Source organism: Dryas octopetala, chromosome 9 (genome assembly GCF_963921425.1).
Source record: "Dryas octopetala chromosome 9, drDryOcto1.1, whole genome shotgun sequence".
Taxonomy (NCBI): Eukaryota; Viridiplantae; Streptophyta; class Magnoliopsida; order Rosales; family Rosaceae; genus Dryas; species Dryas octopetala.
In genome coordinates, this window is record NC_141374.1 from 15,062,428 (window position 1) to 15,084,235 (window position 21,808).

Below are 21,808 nucleotides of genomic sequence, written 5' to 3' on the forward strand. Positions count from 1 at the left end.
ACAAACTCATTATCTCTTTCTCACTCGTTGAACACAAGTGAGGGATTTATATTCGAATTTGGGGAAAAACGTGATGTTTTTTGGAAACTAAATGGCCAGGAAAGCGTTCAACGAGCGAGAAAGAGGTGATGAGTGTGTGGGCCCGTGTCAAGTGGACATGTGTTGCTCATTTGGCGTGAAATGTATGCTGAGTTGGTGCCACGTCGCCAATTAATCCATGTTAGCAAAAGCTAAGCTGACATTTAACTAATCTCTCAATACATTGATGGACGGAATTTCATTTTTCAATTTACATAATAAATCATATGTATATTTGAAATATTTGAAAGTTCGTGAACCTCGTTGAAATAACATATATAGTTATGTGTCTAAATTGAATTTATGCCTTAATTTTTTGTCAAACCAAAAAAATTCTAAATTAAATTAGAGGTTAAATATACTAAATGCCCTTGAATTTTGGTCCCTGAACTCTAAGATTTTCCAATTGAGTCCTTAAATTTTGATTTGTTTTTTTAATAAGGATAAAGATGTTCAAAAACCTGATGGAATAAGGGCAACTTCATCTAGGTGCTACCCGCTAATATATATTTGCACTCCTAAACCTTGCACTTTCCCATTATTTCATCTTCTTCGTCCCACTCTTATTTTTCTTCATGTTAATACCCAAAAGTTAAGTGAAACATGTTGTTTAAGAGACAATAATTTGCCCAAAGTACACATTTCCATGAAGAATCTAAGAGTAAATGAGAAAAAATGCTCTTGTTCCGTTCAAATTCTTGTCCTTACTAAATACCCGAATCAAAATTTAAAGATTCAATTTGGAAAATGTTAAAGCTAATTAAGGGACCAAAATGAAAGTTTAATCAAAGACAAGGAGCATTAGCGTAATTAACCCTTTAAAATATTCAAAGTAAAGCCTCTTCCACCTACAAGTAGTTTGCCTCTCCCTCTAATTGGGGTTGGTTCTTAAACCTTACCTTTTTTTCTTAAGTAATTAATGCCAAACTCTAACACTAATTCTCAGTCTTTTTCCTTTCTAAGATCATCTTAAATCTTCACTTTTCCTCTCCTCTTAGTCTCTCAAAAGGAGAACCCACTGCTGTTTCAAGTTTCAACGTGCATTATAAAATTTGCTCAATTTCTGGCGCATGCGATTCACAAAAAGGACTTGTACTTGTATGAATTGCTTTCGTGGTTTTCTAGTTATTGGCCCTCTTAAAAGAATTGAACACTGAAAATTAGCAGCGTTTGTGCCTCCCCAACTAGCTTATAAATCTTTAATTAGTACCACGTACTCCTTTCTTAATTTAATTGGTGAAATTAATGGAATCTTACAAGTAACAAGATGATGAAGTACGTAGCATATATTAGACTATTAGAGGATTTACAAAATCATGATTTCCTGGTGCCCTCTGGGTATAGTGTACTTAATTTACAAAGTCTTTTTGGGTTCTTATGCTAATGCGCAATATGACTGAAAATGTGTGGCGAAATAAACACTTTGGTTTGCGAGAGATTTTGTGTCGGTCCAACGTAATGTGTCGAATTTTTATTAGACAGTCTTCAATGAGGTAAGACGTACATATCCCTTTAATTCATAATCATTTATTTTATACGTAATATAAAAGAGAAAACATATATAATATATACACAACTGTACTATCTCATAATTTTTTCTCACACTGTCACACATAAGGTGTACACTCATATATAATTAGTAAGTCTTATATATATATATATATCTATCTATTCAATCTAATCATAATCTATCACAATGTGCCGTACACAATAATTTTTGGAGACTCTAATCCCTTGATTATTAGTTTTATAAACAATTGATGGAAAGTCAAGTATAAGCAATACTTTGATTCAGCTCACCTTTTAATTAATTGAAGGATGTGAAGGAATTGATTAAGAGAACAACTTACATGCCCCTCTGATATTGATATTATAGGGAGAGAGAGAGAGAGAGAGAGAGAGAGAGAGAGAGAGAGTGAGAAGAAGGAGAGGAGAGAGAGAAAGAGAGAGAAGGAGGGATACATGCATTTGTTGTATCCCTGACATGCAAGTCCCTCTCACTGATCAATGCACTAAAAGGAAGGCTTTCTTTATTTTCCTTGAACTTTTATATATTAAGGTCGAACTACTTGGATTCCTTTTAACAAGTGGACAACAAGTGACAATGGCTTGGTACCTTTTGCATCTTTGTTTTCATTTATTTAATTTGCATGCGCTTAAGTTAACACATCTTTTAATGTATTTCTACTTTAACAATTTTATTATTGCTCCTATGCTCCCGAACCACTTATTTATAATTAAAATTCATCGTCTACATTTATTTTTTAAGGGCTAGCTATATATGCCACTATTTGCTTGAATTTTTATTGATAACATATATATACGTCACGATTAAGGTACCTTTCACTACAATTTAAAGGCGCAAACCCAATGTTATGTCCAAATGTTGGTTTAAGAGTTGCGAACCCAACACCTAAAAGGGTCCAGAAGAGACTCAAGATTCTGCCAAAGTTTTAGAGAATTGTATTATTAAATATTTTTAGATCATGCAAAAGATTTTGGTTTTGGAATTTTCAAGGGGTACTTGTCAACAAACCAAAATTATAAAGCCATCTATATATATATAAAGCTGAAATCGACACAAAATCATATATATATATATATGTTTTTTTTTTGTCTAAATTATTAATTATATAGATATGAGATTTTGTAGCAAGATATATTATATTTGGATGGTGCAGCTAGATCTACGCCACTCTGAGCTCATATCGTTTAGATGTCAAAAGTTTGAAATTTGAACCTTCTGATGAACCCCAAAACTTTGGGATATAATCAAATTAAAGGAGACTAATTTAATTAGTTTTATATATTTTCGGTATAATATATAAAAAAGAAGAAACTTACCAAAAGATTAGTAGTCTCTGCATGGCTGCATGCTATGTGCAATGTTGTTAATTATGGTTTTGCTCCTGTTGCTAGAAGGCTAGCTAGCAGCACAAGACATTTTAACTCACAATCTAAAATATATATGATTAGCATTGTCAATAAATTATATGTAAGTCACAAGTAGTAATGAGTTTCCTTTTTAATCCAAAACCAGAGGTTGCCATAATTAACAGAATCACCCTCCAAAAACCAAACTGCAATCAGTTTTTCATCCTAAAAGTGGAAAAGTTATTGTATATACATGTGATATTATTCTCACAACACATGTATATATATATATGACCTATATTTGTATAATACAATGTAGAAAAAACTTAGATGTGACTGTTACGTAATATTATTAATCAATATACTATATAATATGAGTGAACGATGAGTTTATATTTTAAAAATATTATGATGGCGTTGCAGATGAATTCACAATCAAACTTATAATTATTCCACAATGTAACTTAAATGAGAGATGATTCATATGCATGTGAGTATGTGACTCCAAAATGGTTCTTGTAACGCCGACTCCCTAATTTCAGGTCTCACTTTTGATGACCCTGCATGCGATGCCCATTTATCCATAATATATCCAAGAAGATTCCCTCCACTAGCCACCCCAAGCATATATATAATTAAGTGTAACCACCACCACCCTAGCAAAAACGTCACACTTTCACACCCACATAGCTAGAGAGAGAGAGAGAGAGAGAGAGAGAGAGAGAGAGAGAGAGAGAGAGAGAGAGAGAGAGAGAGAGAGAGAGAGAGAGATGGGGGTTACTGAGCTATGTGCAGGAATGGGAAATGGGTTAACATTCATCACAAGGATAGGAAAGTCATGGAGCAAAATGGAGAAAGGGTTAAACGATGCCGTTTCAAAGAGCATGGTTGGGAAATACTTCAAGTTGGAAGCAAGGAAGAGCTGCTTTACCAAGGAACTACGTGCTGGCCTGGCCACTTTCCTCACCATGGCTTACATCATCACCGTTAACGCCACCATCCTCGCCGACTCCGGCGGCACATGCTCCATAGCAGACTGCTCCGCCCCGGCCAACCAAACGGCCACCCCAGATTGCATGTTCAAGCCAAATGAAGGTTACCAAAATTGTCTTGCAAAAACGAAGAGTGACCTTATTGTGGCCACTGCTCTATTAGCCATGATTGGGTCCATTGCTATGGGGGTCTTGGCTAATCTGCCCTTCGGCTTGGCCCCAGGAATGGGCCCAAATGCCTACCTGGCTTACAACTTGGTGGGTTTTCATGGATCTGGGTCCATGTCTTATCAAACTGCACTAGCTGTGGTCCTAGTTGAGGGATGTGCTTTCCTTGCAATATCTGCTCTTGGTCTTAGAGAAAAGCTTGCCAAGCTCATACCTCATCCTGTTAGACTGGCTTGTGCAGCAGGAATTGGGCTTTTCATTGCATTTGTGGGCTTACAAGTCCACCAGGGTGTTGGCCTAGTTGGGCCAGACCCATCCACATTGGTAACAATCACAGCTTGTGCTAACACAGACCCAGCAACTGGTGCATGCCTTGGGGGAAAAATGAGAGACCCAAAATTCTGGCTAGGCTCTGCTGGCTTCCTAATCACATGTTATGGGTTAATGAAGGAGATCAAAGGTAGCATGATATATGGTATTGTTTTTGTGACACTGATTTCATGGTTTAGAGGCACACATGTGACAGTCTTTCCCAACACAGCACTTGGTGACACAAATTACTTGTACTTCAAGAAAGTGGTAGATTTTCACACAATCCAATCCACAGCTGGGGCTATCAGCTTTAGCAACTTCAACACGAGTGAGGTTTGGGTGGCCTTAGCAACCTTGCTCTATGTTGATGTGCTTGCCATCACAGGCACATTGTACACCATGGCTGAAATGGGAGGGTTTGTGAATGATGGAGGGTTTGAAGGTGAGTACTTGGCCTACTTGGTTGACGCCGGCTCGACCGTTGTGGGGTCCACATTGGGAGTGTCCCCCATTGCAACATATGTGGAGTCATCAGCAGGGTTGAGAGAAGGGGGTCGCACAGGGCTGACAGCAGTGACCATTGGTTTGTGTTTCTTTATGTCATTGTTTTTCAATCCTTTACTGTCTAGTGTGCCTCCATGGGCTATAGGGCCTTCACTGGTCTTGGTTGGGGTGATGATGATGAAGGTGGTGAAGGACATAAATTGGGCAAATGTGAAGGAGGCTGTGCCTGCTTTCATTACCATGCTTCTCATGCCACTCACTTATTCTATTGCAAATGGGATTATTGGTGGCATTGGGCTCTACATTGCTCTTAGCCTGTATGACTATCTGGTAGTGTTGCTAAAGTGGTTGATCAAGATGAGAAGAATGGTGGTCAAAGAACACAATCAAGTGTCTGCTACAGCTGCTGTAGAGTACTCAGCAAATGAAATTATTGAAGTTAGAAGTTGATTAGTCGTGATGAGGTGATTATAGGAGGACCTTATCGTGATGGGCAGTTTTTATTTGATCTTAATATAGCAGGAAATGCACAAGTGACATTAGAGGTCAGAGTCCAATTTTATGGACAATGCTATAAGGACTCTACTTTCTCGCTTTTTTTTTTTTTTTTTTTTCTTGTACATGGCATTCTTATATTGAGTTCTATAACATCGTTTCTCCAATGTAATAAAGTAACATGCATATTAGTGCCACATAGGTTGAAAAAAAAAAAATTGAGAAAAAAAGTTGAGAAGAGTAATATTTTCCTAATTTTATTGCGACGAAGCAAAGTAGGCTTGGTGAACTCTGGCAGGGGGGCCCAATGCAACTCCTGGGTACATGGGTAGTTTTTCATTTTAATATTTCATCTTAATTCTTTTGTGTATGATATTTTACTCTCCATAACCTAAATGAGAGAGATCAATTTTGTTTTCATATCTCAGATGGATTTGTGCAAACTTAAAAGAATAACTGATTATAGCTTGAAGAGGAACCAAAAGAGTATATGCCATTAGTGCTCATGGATCAACATCTTTCCTACGCAAGCTAGGTCAACAATTATATCATGGACATAGATTATGTTCCAGAACTACTGTAAAACCAACAGTCAAAAGGCAAAGCTACTTGCTCATGAAAGGAGCACAAAAACTAGGTAGCTTTCTACAACCTAATACACGATTCATAAATGCTGGTTTTACAGTTCCATATGAAAAGACTGTACATACAGACTAAAGATTGCCATATCATCTTATCTTCTAATTATATTGACGCTACATATACCTTCAGATGGATTTTCAACCCCAAAAACACACTCATCTCCAGGTTGGATGTTACTTGCCTTGCTGAAAGCTTCCCAACCACTTGTCAAAACTCTGAAGATAGATCTCTGAGTGTAGAGGACTGGCCACAATCTATTTGATGGGTCTCGAAGGAAAACTACCCTACTATCCATATATGGCCTTCCCTTGGTGTACAAGGGTAATGACAAATTCTCTGGCAACTCCTGCATGAGCATCAAAGAGAGACAAAATATGTTAAGAAAAACCAAAAGAATGCTCAGTATTCAGTCAACAATGATTACATAGACGAGGTGAACAACAGGTTAGGACCCCAATCAAAAAGAGCACATCCATTATAGCAATCAGCTTAGTCATGAACAATGTTAATTCCAATGTCAGCCATATAGACATCTCCAAAATTAAGAAGGAAAGATGAAGGACAGATTGATTTGACCAATCAACAAATATGTCATGTCAACCAGACTAAAAGCCAATGGTAACAATGAATATGAGACGAGACATGCTAAATAGGGCAATTAATCAACATACAAGAAAAGATTGACTGCCTGCTGCCACCAAACAGGAGATTTTGGAAGAACTTGGCAAGCTTTCAACTGGATCAACAGGTTCAATTTTTACCACTGGAGCAACCCTGTCATATTCTCTTATAATCACATTAGAACTCTGAAAATGCACCCTGTTAACAACCTTTAATGATTCCCCTGCATTTCATTGTATTACAGTTAATTCAGAGTTTGAGATAGCCAACAGAAGTTATAGTTAACACACTCATGCATCCTGAATCTACAGGTCTGCACACACACAAAGCTTTCCTTGAACAGATGGTGTAAAAATAATATAGTACCATTTATTTCTGGTTTGATCTCCTGACTACATGGATCTGGGGTAATCTCAACAGGCTCTTCTTTAACGATCTTCATCATTTTATCTGTTCAACAAATAATTTTGTTATTAGAGACATCACATGAGATATATCAAAAGAATAATACTAATGACACTTTGCCAAAAACAGCAAAGTGCTCCAACAATAACGCAGGAACATATAGCTACTGGAAGGAGGACAAACCAAAATTTTGGGTTCCAACAGTAATGGGCCCTGCATTTCCAGTAAATTCCTCATTGGCTCTTTGGCAACTGTCGTTGATCAATTTATGTTCCTTTTGGGATACTACCACCTGATAATTGCCTGATAGTGATTCTGAGAGTACAAAACAAACAAAATGAAGATGCTGATCATAAAGAAGACAATGCATACTACAAAGAATATACACTCAAGAAACCCCACAATGAAACATATAGGAGCATCTAACTTAATTGTGTCTTGCCTGATCCATCTGCAATCACGCATTGGTTTATTGCTCTGTTTGCAGAGATGTACTCATTTTCGTCAGGATTTACATCAGGTGTTGGGAAGAGATCCCCCAGGGTCTTCTCGGTGCATGAATCTTTATCAGAAATTGATGCCTCTTTGACATTGCCTTCAGAACAGTTATTTTTCTCAATCCTTTCAAAGTTAAACTCAGGTGTATCTGAAGAAATTGCTCTAGCCTCTAACTCTTTAATCACCGGATTTTTATCAACTAAGCCAGCCTCATTTCTCAATCCCAGTGATGAATCAGCATGATGAGAACATGTTTGGTCCATTGCAGCAGATTTGTTGCTTCCATCACTGCCAGACTTATTTTTCAAAATTTCAAAATTAGACAAATCAAAAATACAGGTTCTCTCCTCTGCTTGTTTGTCTCCCAAATCTCTACCGATCATAACCATTTCTTCAATGTATTCTTCTTTGGGCGTCATTTTTGACCTTTCATTACAATTATCACCATTTGGAGCATTTTCTGTGACAATTGGAGCTTTCTCCATGTCATCTGAGCCAGATACAACAGAGGCGTTTGAAGGCTTTGAACCCTGTTTGTTCATCAAAGGTTTATCAATTGTGTGGCACAAGTTTTCTTTGACAGTAAAATTTAGGTTATCCCTCGTCCTTTTCCTTGGATTTGTGGTCTCAGGAAAACTTAGTTTCTCACACGCAGATGTACCAAAAATCTGAACAATAAAATGTGAACTCATGATGTAATGGAATACCAAATAATCTCCATAATGTATACCATGGGCTGAAAAAAAAGTAGTCCACCCTTGCTGAAAAGCAAGGGAGCCATCAATGCGGGATATTGTAACTTCCCAACGCATCCCCTGTGAATCCTCAAGAAAAACTTTTTGACCAACCAGTGCTAACACATTAGGAGCAAAGTTAGGAGGCAACCACTGCAATGAGATGACATGGTTAGAAGAGCCAACCTCTGGTTCATCATAGGAGAAATAGAGTTGCAAAGTCACATAATTACCAAGTATAGAATACTTAATTATCTCCATGAGGAAAAAGGAAAACGTAGTTTACCTAATCCTTAAAAAAAGGGAGTAATATTGATATTTATATGACATTATTGTCATACAAGGAAAAGCTACAACCAAGAAAAAAAGTAAGGTCTTCCAATGGGAGTGCTATCTCCGTAGCACTTTTTACCAAATTAAAAAAAAAAAAAGAACAAAAAGAACAAAAGGAGAGCTACAATCTGGTTTGTTTATCAAATTGAAGCCACTAATTTGTAAATCTATCAAATATGTCGTAGATTTTTGACAAAGAGAGAGAGAGAGAGAATCCACATAGGTTGTAGAAGATAAAAATGAAATGGATTAGAATTTTTTTTTTTTTTTTTTGTGTTGGGGGGGGGGGGGGGGGGGGGGATTTATCATACCAAAACTTTGTTGAAATCATCTCCAACCATGGGTTTGATAAAGGAGATAACATCAGATGAAGCACTTTTCTTTTTCCCATGAACTAGCAAACATTTCTGAGTGCATTTGGCACAAGCTGCATTGCAACCCATCTCCTCTCCCGCTCTGTTGAATATTTTAACCACTACAAGAAATCCATAGATAAATGAGTAAAGATAGTTTAATGGCATAATAATGTCATTTAAAGAAGAGAGGGAAACACAACCCCAAAGCAGATTATCTCAAAGAGCTCAAACAGAAAATAAAACAAAGCTTGAGGAAATATCCTAAGCTTCAAAGTGATTCCCTACTTTGCCAGAATGTCAGCTGCATAATAAAGAGGCCAGCAAATAATAATACAAGCAAAGAACCAAACAGTGCAGAATATTCATCTAAATGACTCCATAAACAAGGGGAGATCTATGTGATTTTCTTCCAAACAAAACAAAGCAAAGCAAAGTGGTCATAAATTCTGGCATTCACCTAATTCATTAGCCTTCATATTAATCATTCTTTTACAGGGGCAACTTAAATAAATAATGTAGACAGCCTTTAAAGCTTCATGTATAAAGCAAACATGCATCATCAAAAAGAAAAAAGAAAAAAGAAAAAAAACAAAGAAGCAGCTTTTTCACCCATTATTTTGATTCCCGTTTAACCAGATGAAGGCTTAAAACCCATAATTCTTGTAACCAAAAGAAAAACCCATAATACTTGGAACAAAAAAAAAAAAAAAAGAAAAAAAAAACCATAATTCTAGTTAACCAAACACTTAAACTCACTAAAATATAATTCTTTAGAAGAACCCAAAAAAAAGGGCTAAATTGCGAGGGAGAGTTAAAAGGCTAGTCACTGTTCAGCATCAAACAATCCCAAATAATAATAGAACAAAATAGAGAATTAAGGCTAGTGAATAGACAATGTAGATAGCCTGGAAAGCTTCATGAATAAAAAAAACATGCAACTTGGAACATGTATCATAAAAAATAAAAAAGTTTTTTTTTTTTCACCCATTATTTTGATTCCCCGTTTAACCAAGGCTTGATGGTTCTAGTTTATGTACATTGTTCATTTGTTGCCTACATGAAAACCCATAATTCTTGTACCAAAAAAAAAAACCCATAATTCTTGTACCAAAAAAAAAAACCCATAATTCTAGTTAACAAAACACCTAAACTCAGTAAAAAATAATTCTCCAGAAGAACCAAACAATGGGTTAAAGGAAGCGAGACTTACACCAGTTACTGAGAAGCTCTTTTACGAAAGATTTGATTTTTCAGTGAGTTTTGGGTTTAGTCCTCTCTGAAACCCTTGGTCGTTGGGTTTTCAAAGCTTTGGCAAGCAAGGCCTCAGTTTGTCACTCACAGTCACACACACAGCACACCCCCTTGAGACAGCTTAAAAGTGACAGTCACACACACACACACTCAGTTTATGGCCACGTTGTCCAGTGTCCACGCTGTGTGGACACTGTGGGCCCCTTGAAATCTAATGGGCCTGTAATTAAATTCCAAAAGCCCAAATAGAAATTGGCCTAGCCCAAATAGAAAAGCATAAACTAAGCAAGTGGTCCTGTTACTGCATTGTACTTCTGACCAAAGTAGATGGTTTTGATTGGAAGCAGAAAATACCTACTCATAGTCATGGTCATAGCCACCCAACCAATGAAAGCAGTCAAAGGCCAAAGTCAAAAAAATCTAACTAAATTTTAAATGGATAATAAAATAAATTTAATACAAAATTAACAAAAACCAAAAATCAAATTTCAAAAGAGTACAGAAGACCTAGCCTATCTCCCTCTGCACACTGTTGTTATTATAGTGTTTGATGGCGATTAGGTTTTGATGATCAGGGTTGTCCCACTTCTGGCCTCACAACCACTTTTAAGCTCCAAAAAGGACATTTCTTTGCAAAGACCCAAGAATTTTATTGTGTTTTGTGGACAAAGGATCATCCAACTCATTTGGGTTTCTTTTCACTCTTTGATCATCTCTCTGCCTCTCTTTGTTTTTGCTCTAAAGGTTGCAAATTTGACTGAAAAAGTGTGAAATGTTGGACTACTATGAGCAGCTCGCTGCTAGGCCGTCTTACCAAGATTCTCTTAAGGTTCTCGAGGCTGATATTCAGCATGCCAATATACTGTGAGTCCACCCCCCCATTTTCTTCTTCTTCTTTTTTTTTTATTTATTTATAATTTGATTTTTTCTATTTAAGTTAAATTTTGAAACTGTGTTTGTGAAATGTGAAACACAGTGTAGGCTTCTGAATTTGTTCTCTTAGTCGTGTAATGTTTTGTTATGGTTTTCTATATTCTACATTTACTATTTTGAGGGTGAAATTCTACTCAGCAATATCCAAAAGGTTCAACAATGGCGCATGAACTTCTAACTCTGTATTAATTTTGGTTTTGGTTTTGCTTTTGATGGCTTGTTTCTTAGACAAAGCAATGGACACACACACAGAGGGTTTAATTATATTGCGTTTCACGATTTTTCTTTTTTGAGACATATATCCATATGGGTCTGTGTACAATGTGTATCTAGTGTCTGTTGTTTTTGCTTTCATATTTATGCTATACGAATTCCAATATGTTGACCCGAATTCGCAAGCTTTAATATTGATGTGTATAATTAGAATACTTCAGTGAAAGTTTGCAATTCTTCTGCATATAACCTTGGATATACTCTGTTGGCTTCTCCCTGTTATGTTTTCATTAGATTCTCTGTTGCTGGTTAGAATTGAATGTTGGGGGGTTGCAGAATACTTGCAATCTTTAAAAGAAGAGTGAGGTTCAGCCCACAACCATTTATAATTTTAAGTGCACACCATCAGTTTAGATAATGTTCAGCTTCTGTTCTTGCTTACCATTTTTTTTTTTTTTTAATTTGCAACCTTATTTTGAAATATTTGCTGACCCTTTGAATGCTTTGTTGGATTAATAGACCAAGATAATACTTTTGTGGTAACAGTTTAAGTGATTTTTGATGTTACTTGAATAAAAATATGTATGCAGGGCAGCTTCCATCCCCAAAAGCAAGGGTAGTACCTGTCTTCAAATGAAATTGGTTTACAATCACTTGACACCCATTTTCCTGCTTTTGCTTCAATGGATTGATTGCTCGTGTTCATGTTTACTTTCCAGTTACTTAAATCTTTTCCACATAGTTGTATATAAGGTTGGTTTCTGCTTGCCTGTTCATATGTTTCTGAAGTGATTAGATAGTTCAATGTTTTTCCCCTTGTAAGAATGAGATCCAAGTTCTTGAATATATCCGTGTTTGTTGGTTTCATATGTCTTCAGGTGCGCTCAGATGGGAGGCCAAATATCTCTTCATACGGAAGGAAAGCTACCATCAGTGAATTCTACAGTTTGTAACCTATTTTCTAATCTTTTTGGTAGTTTGACATCTGTTTGAGAGGCTATTTGAACATCATATAGAGATTAGATGTTTGCATATGTTTTACAGAAAGCGAGCCTGTCTATTGCGTAGCTTCATTAGGTTTATAGATAATGACTAATTCTTTAAATGAATCTCTTTTGCTTGCTGTGATTCCAATTTTCTTAATGCATTTCATTTTGGGGAATAGGGTTCTGGTCTTAAACTTTAAATGGCATAAAACTTTGTATAATCGTATAGTATTTACATTCTTCCTTGTTTCTGCAATTTATCTTTATTCATGTCTTCCCCAACCTAAAACTGCAGATGTCATATTACCATCCCTTCAGCGTCTCCATGGTGATTCATTGGAGCTGGATATCACCCAAGAGGAAGCTCTAGAGATGGTTGCTAATAAGAGATATGAGGATAAGATAAAGCTTTCAGATGTGGACTTGGAGAGAGAAAATGAATGTGGGATCTGCTTGGAGCCTTGCACCAAAATGGTCTTGCCAAACTGCTGCCATGCCATGTGCATCAATTGCTACCGCGACTGGTATAAATACTCGTTCTTTCTTTGTTTTAGTCTCATCCAGTGTTAGCACATGATGATGGGGGTTCATTACTTATAACCATTGCCACATCTTTGCATCTTTGTGTGATAGGAACGCAAGGTCAGAATCTTGCCCATTTTGCCGGGGAAGTATAAAGAGAGTGAATTCAGGGGACTTGTGGGTTCTGCCATGCGGCAGTGATGTGGTTGACACTCAAACTGTGTTGAAGGAGGATATGTTGCGGTTCTATCTTTTTATTAACAGCCTGCCTAAGGATATCCCGGATGCTCTATTTATAATGTATTATGAGTACTTAATTTGATCAAACATACAAAATGGTGTATAGAAAGAGAAAGTTGCCAACCATCACATGTATAGAGTCTGGTGATGCTTTCACCTCGAAAATTTCTTTTCCACTTCTCGTCGTGCAAAATAATGTACATGCTTTGTGTAAGAGACAAATATATAAATATCAGAAGAATCACCTTTTTCCTCATGCAATTTTGATTTTGTGATGTTGGCCACGTGCTCCCTATCTTGCATTTAGTGAGGAGTTCATTTCCAATGGGATAACAATATTTTTTTTTCTTTTACCTTTGTTGCCTTCAAGCTATTTCTTGGACAATTAAATGGCATGGAAATATGGCATGTTTATTAGGCTACTATGTGCAATACACTTCTCATTGTCACGACTCTGGATGCTTTCTAATTGTGTCTATATTGCATGAGGGACAAAGAGAGTTAGTTCATCTTGCAATTAGAGTGTCAAGCATTTTGTAGTTGCATTAGTTCCACACATTTGTATGTGTCACAATAATCAAGATTAATTAATACCTAATTGCTGTCTGGTTGGCGAATAGGTTGAAAAGCTGATGGGAAAGTTTTTCCCCTGTTTCTACTAATTAGACAGGTCATTAATCCATTCTGCTTGACACTGGTACGAATGCATTCATCTGAAGTGTGTGCTCTGGAGCATTAAAGATTTTTGCACTCTGGTGTATATATATATATCAAGAAGACATCAGACATCAGATTACTTTTGATAGATTGATTATTGTACACGAAAAGGTCCCAAATTATGTCCCATTTCAAAAAGGGTCATATTTCACACCATGTAAATTTTTTTAGAAGATGTTCTAAATTTTGGAAGCTGATCCAGAGGAAAAGAATACTCATCCATGACGCTGTTTCATGTCCAACAGGTAACTGAAGGGAGGGTGAGTGGATTTTCCACTGAGAAACATATTAGAAAGCACCTTGTACATGGCTTCAGTGAGGTGAACTCCATCCCAATTTATGTACTGAGAAGGGATTGGACAGGCACTAGCAGAAGGCGTGCCACACGTAGCAAACACATCGAAGTTGTAAGGGTCACCTGTCCCACAGCAGGCCTTGAAGCTCTCCTTGAAACCATACTGGCCTGGATTCTTCATGACAGTGAAATAGGCATTCCAGTAATCAGCATAGGTGATGACAGCATGGGGAAACTGTCTCCTGAATTCTTGCAACTTGGACTGGAGGACAAGGTTGTGGCTGTAGCTTTGGTTGTTCACACTCTTCACACATCCTATACCGTCTCTGTCGTCTACAGGAGCTAATGTCATGGCCAGTGGCAAGCACCCTGACATTGGCAGACCTTGGACAACAACATACTTTGCACCCTTCTTTAACAATGCCTGCAAAGCACACAAACATTGGTCCATATAGCTAAAATCTAGGTGAAAACAAAAAGAGAATTGAACTAAGATTCCACACTATTTGGGACAGAAATTCTAGCCCTTAAACACAATATGAATATTATTAGAAGGCAATGTCTCCCTTTCATCAAATCTCATTCATTCAAAAAGGAGAGGATCCTTCCACAAATGAAAATCTTACCTTCAAAAAACTAGTAACACTACTGATACCAAGCTTTTGAATGGTGTCACCTGGAATATCAGATCCAAGTGTGTAAGCATAATCATTGACCCCAATTTCACCAACCCAGAAGAGTGAATCATCAAATGCTCCTGCTTTGCACTCTGTTCCACCCACTTTGCAGCCCTGACTTTCCAAGAACTTGTCAAACCAAAGGAGCTGAGTTTGGATAGACTGAGGAGTGATATCAAGGCTGAGATTGTTCTTGACAAAGAACTCATGGTTTATGGCTGTGGAGCCAGCAACAGCAAAGTTAACCCCATGAGATGCACCTGTAGCATTTCTCACTATGGCCTGGTAAGGCTGCAAGTAAGGCAAGGACAGTGACTCAGTTATGAAGTCTATCACTAACCGGCCATCGGAGTATCGGTTTGTGGGGTGGTGGAAGAAGGTGGTGCCATATGGGGGGTTGGAGACATGGCCAAAACCACTTGGACCAGAGACAGACCTTGTGTTGCCAGTGTCTGTGAATGAATCACCGAAGGCATAGATTTTCTTGAAGGGATGTGGGTTTACTTTAGTTGTGTCAGTAGAGGCAGAACAAAAAGAAGAGGAGGAGAGGATGAAGATGAAGATGGTGGTGATGGTGATGGTAATGAGTACAGAAGCCATTTCTAACTCTTAAGGCTTCCAAGTTCCAAGCTTTACTTGCTAGCTTATACTCTGCAGGTACACTTTGTGGCTTATATACTTTTATCTTTTTCAAAATGGCAAATATGTCCTTCACCTCACTAGTAGTAAAGAGTAAGGCTTTATTTGGACTGCATTTGATTGCCATGAATGTAGTTTGGCTTAAGAAAGGCAAGAATAAAGAAGTAAAGAACTTTATTATTAAAGGCGTCAGAGTCTGTTGAAAACTAGCTTACATCTATTGGAAAAATTATAAGACAGCGTATGTGAATTATTCTTACATGCTATATTGGTAGCGATAGCATCTACTTGATGGATTAATTTAGCAGGAAATAATAAGATTTATCCTTGATAATTCAAAACAAGGGGCTCCATCATATTTTTATTTTCCTTGGGTCAAAGATTGTTGAACATATATATATATATGTATGATTGTTTTTATGAAGGATATTTGTTTTAGTATGTTAATATATAGTACGGAGCTAGGGTAAAAGTTATTAGCATAATCCCACATCCATGAAAATTTTTTCCGTATGAATGTAACACCACATTGACATTATACCTATAAGATACATGGTGTGAATATATATGGTATCAAAAGTACCGCATGAATAGACCAAGCTCCTATCATATACTTTGTGTCGAGAGAAAGAGGTTGAGTAGGTTGAGTGACTCTAACCATAAAAACATGAAAACTCTTTTTGTATGAGTCGGTTTTTAAGGATAAGTAATCTTAGTGTTACTTATGTTATAATTTTAATTTTAAATTATTTAAAATAAGGCGGGTGAACTTTATGTAGCATATGTCATATTATTTAGAATTCAAATTGGATACATAAATTTGGAATCTTTAACGTTATTATTTAAGAAAAAGTAGAACTCAAAATGCCATAGTAAATGCTGAAGGTATCGGTTGAGGTAGGATTTGGGTTGAAAAATACAAGTTAGAAAGATCAACGAAGTGGTTCTCTTTTTTTGGGCCTTGGATCCCCAATTCACCAAAAGAAGACAGATCAATGAAGTGGTGGGTGATGAACATTACGGCAACTCAAGATGAATAGTTAAACGTTGCTGTATTAATAATTAGTGTGAAAAGGGAGGTGAGAGTAATAAATGGAGCTAAAGATCTTGAGGTAGTTGAAGGGAAAATAGTTGGGCTTTAAATGAGCATGTGCCAACACACCACACACCCAACTGCCATTCTCTTCTAAAGATAGTGAGAGAGAGAAAAAAAAATGAACACAGAAAATGGTTTTCTCTTTTCTTTTTATATTAGAAGGTTTAGTAGCATTTGCATACACTTTCACAAAGACTTTGGGCGGTGCTTTGAAGCCTTTGTACATCTTTAAATATTGCAACCACCTCCATGACCTTACGTTCTGTGCTAAATGCCATGTGTGTAACGGATGTAACCAAGTCCACAAGAACATCATTTATATGTGTAGGACTCATTTTAAAGATTGGACTCATGTGAGTCCCACATAAATGCTGTTCCATTATTCACATACAATAAGAGATGTAGGTATTAAAACTGTAAAAAACATGGTATCCACTATGTAACCTGTAAATGGGTCGGATTTTGATCCGAATCCGATGTCAATTATAAGATATGAATTGTGAATTCAGTGTTATTGTCACCGACCGTAACTTTAGATAACATCAGTGTTTTGATGACTCGGATCTAATCTGATCTGATTCAACCAGCATGCATGTCATGCATGACATGGCCCTCAAAAAGGATATAAAGACTCGATCGAAGACATGACAGATCACTTGTAGTGGGAACAGCATCAACAAGACCAGGCTACATGCAGGCACTTGATGAAAGAAAATGAAAAATAAAGGACAATTAACATTCAAACATGGATAATTTCTTCTGAGATCAATGTAGAACAAAAGTTCAGCCAAATCAGGAAGTGACAACCTGAAGAATCCAAATCAACTATGACAATTGCAAGTTCATTAGCCTAGCCTCAGAGGTTCAAATACCAGAACTGTGACAGCGTATCTATGCACCTAATGCAAGACCAAAGAAACACAACAACAATTCTAGCACAACATTCCAAGTCTGGTACTGATAGTTCACAGTCTTCATGCATACTGGCTATGTCGTCTGCAGAGAATGATGTGACTGCAGAAGTTGCAAGCTTTACTTCCTCAGTTCCTTGCTTTTAGTTTTACTCTGCAACGCATGTACACTCGACAACTTTTTTCTTTATCAAAATGTCAATTATGTCCTTCACCTCTCGAGTAGAATAGGGTAAAGCACTAAGGCCCTATTTGGAATTTTGATTGTTGGATTGCTTTTGCAAGTCAGCAAGTGGCTTTTGAAAGCCAAGAATGAAAAACGACAATTCGTATAGCAAGAATGCAAGATACAATCTTGCTATGGCCTCAAAAGGATTGAGGTTTGTGACGCAAACCATCCCTCCACCCAACTTTCATGCTGTCGTTCTCAGCTAGAGACTCTCATGATGGATATCAGTGGAGCATATTACGATTCAAAACATGTATTTCCTATATTAGCAAATCTCAAGCATTTGGGATTCATAGCTCAAGCATATTATCTGGGTCTTCATCATTTAGCTTCTTATATGCCTGTTAAAACAAGTCAAGGGGTGTGCACTAGTCCTGTTCTTCACTTACATGAGTGTAGAGCTTACATTGATTGATGATGTTATTCCATTTCTCTATGTTTTGGTTGATTGAAATGAATGAAATTAATTTTATGCCTCGGTGATTTGATTTCTTCGATTTAAGCAAGGGGGTGCAGTTAAAGTTCGATTTTATGTTGACCATTATGAGCAATTTAGATTGAACCTTTGTTTCTTATGTGCTTGATTTTTCAAATAAGCAATAATGGTTGGTATTACTTTACAAAATGCAGAAGATAATGCGTACTCAGAGGGAGTTGATCTACCACTGGAGTTTGTCATAACGTCCCAAGACATAACAGCCACAGGGGCTCCTGCCACATGCTGGTTGGATGGTCCACCACGAAAGGCAACAGGACATCAACACCAAAACTACAATGCACCAAAAATAGACTTCCTTACCACCGACACTCACCAACACCACAATGCACCAGTGAACACCGCTAAGAAAGTTGAAGAATAAAGAACCATATTTCAGTATAAGACTAGAAATTTATCAAATGTAGAGCAAAATGATTAGCCAAATCAACTATTACAATTGTAGATGTACAGTTAGCCCAGTTCACATACCAAAACAAATCTGCACCTAATACAAAATCTACCAAGTCAAATTCTGTCATCAGGTCTCAAAGATGACAGCTTTACTATACAGCTTGCTGAACAATACTGCCACCTTGTTGAACCCGTGACTCGAAAAAGAGTCTTACAGTAGAGTAAATTAAAGAAGGTTCAGCCATTGCACCATTCCCGTAATCCCCGCAAGCCAACCTCTTCGTGACAGGTGGGATGAGTGAGACTCCAAGTTCATCTATTGACATGAGATGTCGCTCTGTGAAGGGATTGTTCCACATTAAGGTGTTCATGGACGGTGCAACAAAGAAAGGCTTGTTGTAGTCCCATGCTCGTACAACACAGGTGAGTAGATTGTCACACAGTCCCCCAGCAATCTACAAGAACAACATGGGACATTAGTTAAATTGAAATTTAAAAATAAAGGAGTCAAATTATAGATTCTGCACATGATCAAACCAGATAGAGGGGATGAGCAATAAAATGGAAGCTTGAGTGACATGCATTTTCTAGTGAAATGAACTTTCACCTATATCCCTATTGCTTTTTCTTTTTGGATAGGAAACAGACATCATCCTGTTTGCTAATCTTTGTATATACTAACTTAACACATTTCTTTTTCGTTTTTTATTTTATTTTTATTTTATTTTTTTAAAATAAGAAACAAGCTTAAAACAACTTTCTAAAGTAACAAGCTTTCCACAGTGCTAAATATTACCTTGCCTAGTGTGTTTGCTGACAATGGGGAAATAACTAGGATATCAGCCCAACGGCGGAGCTCAATGTGAAGCACGCTATCACCTATTTTGTTCCAACTGGCCCATTCATCCTCATCGGTGTAAAGAATTACATCTTTGGGAAGTGATGCTCTATCAATGAAATGCAAAGATGCTCTTGTGACAACTGCTCTCACTTCTGCCCATTCAGAAAAGCTATGGCAGAGGTTACCAAACTTTATGGCAGCTACACTTCCGCTAGCAGCGAGTAGAATCCTTGGCTTCCTCGGAGCACCATTGGTTTGTATTGGCTGGATTTGTGCACTCCCAGATTCAGAGCAAGAAGCCATAACCTATTCAAGAGATATCAGACACCTTAAGCATCCTAGATGCAACAGTGGTCATTCCCTCAACAATGTCTATGGTTCTCCCAACCACTAATACTCCATACAAAAACAGAATATACAAATTGACCAGAGATGATGTGTTCAGAATATCAAAACCCATAAACCCAAAATTTATTCCACTTAGAATATCAAACCCAATAAATATTGCATACATATTATCAAAACCCATGAATCATTTCGCCCTCAATACTCATGAATGTAAAATTGAAAAACATTTGATAAACTACCTAAAATAGGTTGAGAATACACGAACTTTTGACTTGTATGAAGATTTTCAGTAAGCTCTTCTCCTCCTCTGATATCAAAATTAGTGTTTAATATAACTTCCCTCAACTAAACACCTGCTAACTAACTTGACCAGTGTTTTATATATATTTGAACCAAAGAGAACTTGTCAAATTAAATAAAATATATATCAGTGTTTTCAGACGCAAAAGCGTCACGCGAGGTGTTTGCGGTCTCGCAAGGCGAGGCATAAGCCTTTCGGGCATAAAAAATATAATAATAAAAAAATTATATAGCTAAAAAATAGCATTAATTGTCATTCATGAATAAAAATCCATATAACATATTAATCTAACAAGATCATTCACAAAACATAGGAAAAACAACCACTTCATTCATCCCACTCTTCATCATCAATATCATTCAAAAAATATCCCTGTCCAAAACACATCACACATTCACAAATACAATACCAAAAAAAATTTCCAATATTCATTATTCACAATAATTCACAATACTCACAGAATCACAACAATTCACAATACTCACGAGTCACATAATCACAATACTCACAGAATCATAATCCCAATATTCATTATTCACAACAATTCCCAAATATTCATTATTCACAAAAATTCCCAATATTCACAGAATCACAGATGCGCAGAAACAAACATACATATGAGAAGAAAGTCAAAAACAAACATACAGTCGAGAGACGAATGGGCTCCTGCTGCCGAGAATGAGAGATCGAGACTCAACTCTCCAAAGAGGAATGGGCTCCTAGCTGCGCAGAGAGAGATTGAGACTTGAGACTTGAGAGATGACAGAACAGAGATGAGTCCACCCAGCCGCCGTGATGAGAGAATACCCAGCCACCGTGATGAGGGTTGAGAGTTGAGAGAATGCGTGATTCTGAAAGGGGAAGGACTGAATGAGTTTAATTAACTCTCAGCCCAAAACGACGTCATTTTGGGGCTGAGAGTTTTTGAAAAAAAATTCTTGCAGAGCGTCACCCATTCTCGCTTTCCTCGCCTTGCCGTCGCCTTTCAGTACACTGATATATATATATATATATATAAGTTCTCAATTAATGAAACAATATGATGAAAGACTACCGAGAAAAGAAAATTATTTTCCCTTATTTTCTAGCCAACGAAACGGATCAAGCATTAAACAATCTCAAGCATAAGTGAAAGTGTAATTCGTATTCGTTGAGCAAGACGTAAACATTGACTTTATCCCATGGAATTTAGTACTAAAACAAAACAAAATTCCAGTATTTTTGCGTAAGAAACCGTGACTTACTTGGAGTGGTTGAGTTCCCTGTGGTTTCAGTTGCTTTAGGATTTTTGCAGAGAAACTCAGCGAGAGAGGTGGGTTTCAGAGCTCAAAACGCACCGTATTGACCTTCTGTTGCCGTGGACAGGTCTCATATTGTCTCTCCAGAGCACTCCAAAGTCCAAATTTGAGCGCAGATGGGTGACGCGTTCTCATCCTTTCAGACTAGATAGACGACGTAGCTGGGCTTTTTCTTTTTCTCTTTTCCGCCAGAGAATTGGGCTATAAGCCTATAACCCACTCGTATGCGGTCGCACCCGTAGACCCGTTAACAGCCAATTGGGTTTTTTCTTTTCAAAAGTGGTTTTGTTATTTTGTTTCTTTTTGTTTTGGGTTATGAATTTGAGTCTTTTAACAAAATATAAAATTCTAACATTACTCCATTATTTGATTTCAAAATCCACAAAATATTTTTTCCTATATTTTTTCAA

The 21,808-nt window shown here is 37.1% G+C and overlaps 5 protein-coding genes across 5 annotated transcripts; 2 read left to right on the forward strand and 3 right to left on the reverse strand.

Annotated features, from left to right (window-relative positions):
• The first annotated feature begins 3,722 nt into the window (after positions 1-3,722).
• Positions 3,723-5,378, forward strand: AZG2 (Xanthine/uracil permease family protein). The gene has a single exon (XM_086228351.1). It carries the CDS (start codon positions 3,723-3,725, stop codon positions 5,376-5,378), a length of 1,656 nt encoding a protein of 551 aa, XP_086084477.1.
• Positions 5,379-5,913: 535 nt separating this feature from the next.
• Positions 5,914-10,357, reverse strand: LOC147274632 (B3 domain-containing protein Os02g0598200-like). The gene is made up of 7 exons (XM_086227561.1): positions 10,223-10,357; positions 8,968-9,131; positions 7,534-8,476; positions 7,275-7,406; positions 7,053-7,136; positions 6,737-6,909; positions 5,914-6,411 (listed from the first exon to the last, which is right to left on the reverse strand). Exons 2-7 carry the CDS (start codon positions 9,097-9,099, stop codon positions 6,157-6,159), a joined length of 1,719 nt encoding a protein of 572 aa, XP_086083687.1. The 5' UTR covers positions 9,100-9,131; positions 10,223-10,357; the 3' UTR covers positions 5,914-6,156.
• A 397-nt stretch (positions 10,358-10,754) lies between these two features.
• Positions 10,755-13,413, forward strand: LOC147274633 (E3 ubiquitin-protein ligase AIRP2-like). Its single transcript, XM_086227562.1, has 5 exons — positions 10,755-11,127; positions 12,000-12,162; positions 12,288-12,354; positions 12,691-12,919; positions 13,029-13,413. Exons 1-5 carry the CDS (start codon positions 11,036-11,038, stop codon positions 13,237-13,239), a joined length of 762 nt encoding a protein of 253 aa, XP_086083688.1. The 5' UTR covers positions 10,755-11,035; the 3' UTR covers positions 13,240-13,413.
• A 449-nt stretch (positions 13,414-13,862) lies between these two features.
• LOC147274634 (GDSL-like Lipase/Acylhydrolase superfamily protein) lies at positions 13,863-15,501 on the reverse strand. Its single transcript, XM_086257334.1, has 2 exons — positions 14,796-15,501; positions 13,863-14,593 (listed from the first exon to the last, which is right to left on the reverse strand). The coding sequence occupies exons 1-2, from the start codon at positions 15,444-15,446 to the stop codon at positions 14,090-14,092; spliced, it is 1,155 nt and encodes a 384-aa protein (XP_086113460.1). The 5' UTR covers positions 15,447-15,501; the 3' UTR covers positions 13,863-14,089.
• A 3,109-nt stretch (positions 15,502-18,610) lies between these two features.
• LOC147274635 (phosphopantothenoylcysteine decarboxylase HAL3-like) lies at positions 18,611-21,562 on the reverse strand. The gene is made up of 4 exons (XM_086257282.1): positions 21,345-21,562; positions 20,746-21,093; positions 19,407-19,757; positions 18,611-19,065 (listed from the first exon to the last, which is right to left on the reverse strand). The coding sequence occupies exons 3-4, from the start codon at positions 19,752-19,754 to the stop codon at positions 18,763-18,765; spliced, it is 651 nt and encodes a 216-aa protein (XP_086113408.1). The 5' UTR covers positions 19,755-19,757; positions 20,746-21,093; positions 21,345-21,562; the 3' UTR covers positions 18,611-18,762.
• Between the last annotated feature and the right edge of the window lie 246 nt (positions 21,563-21,808).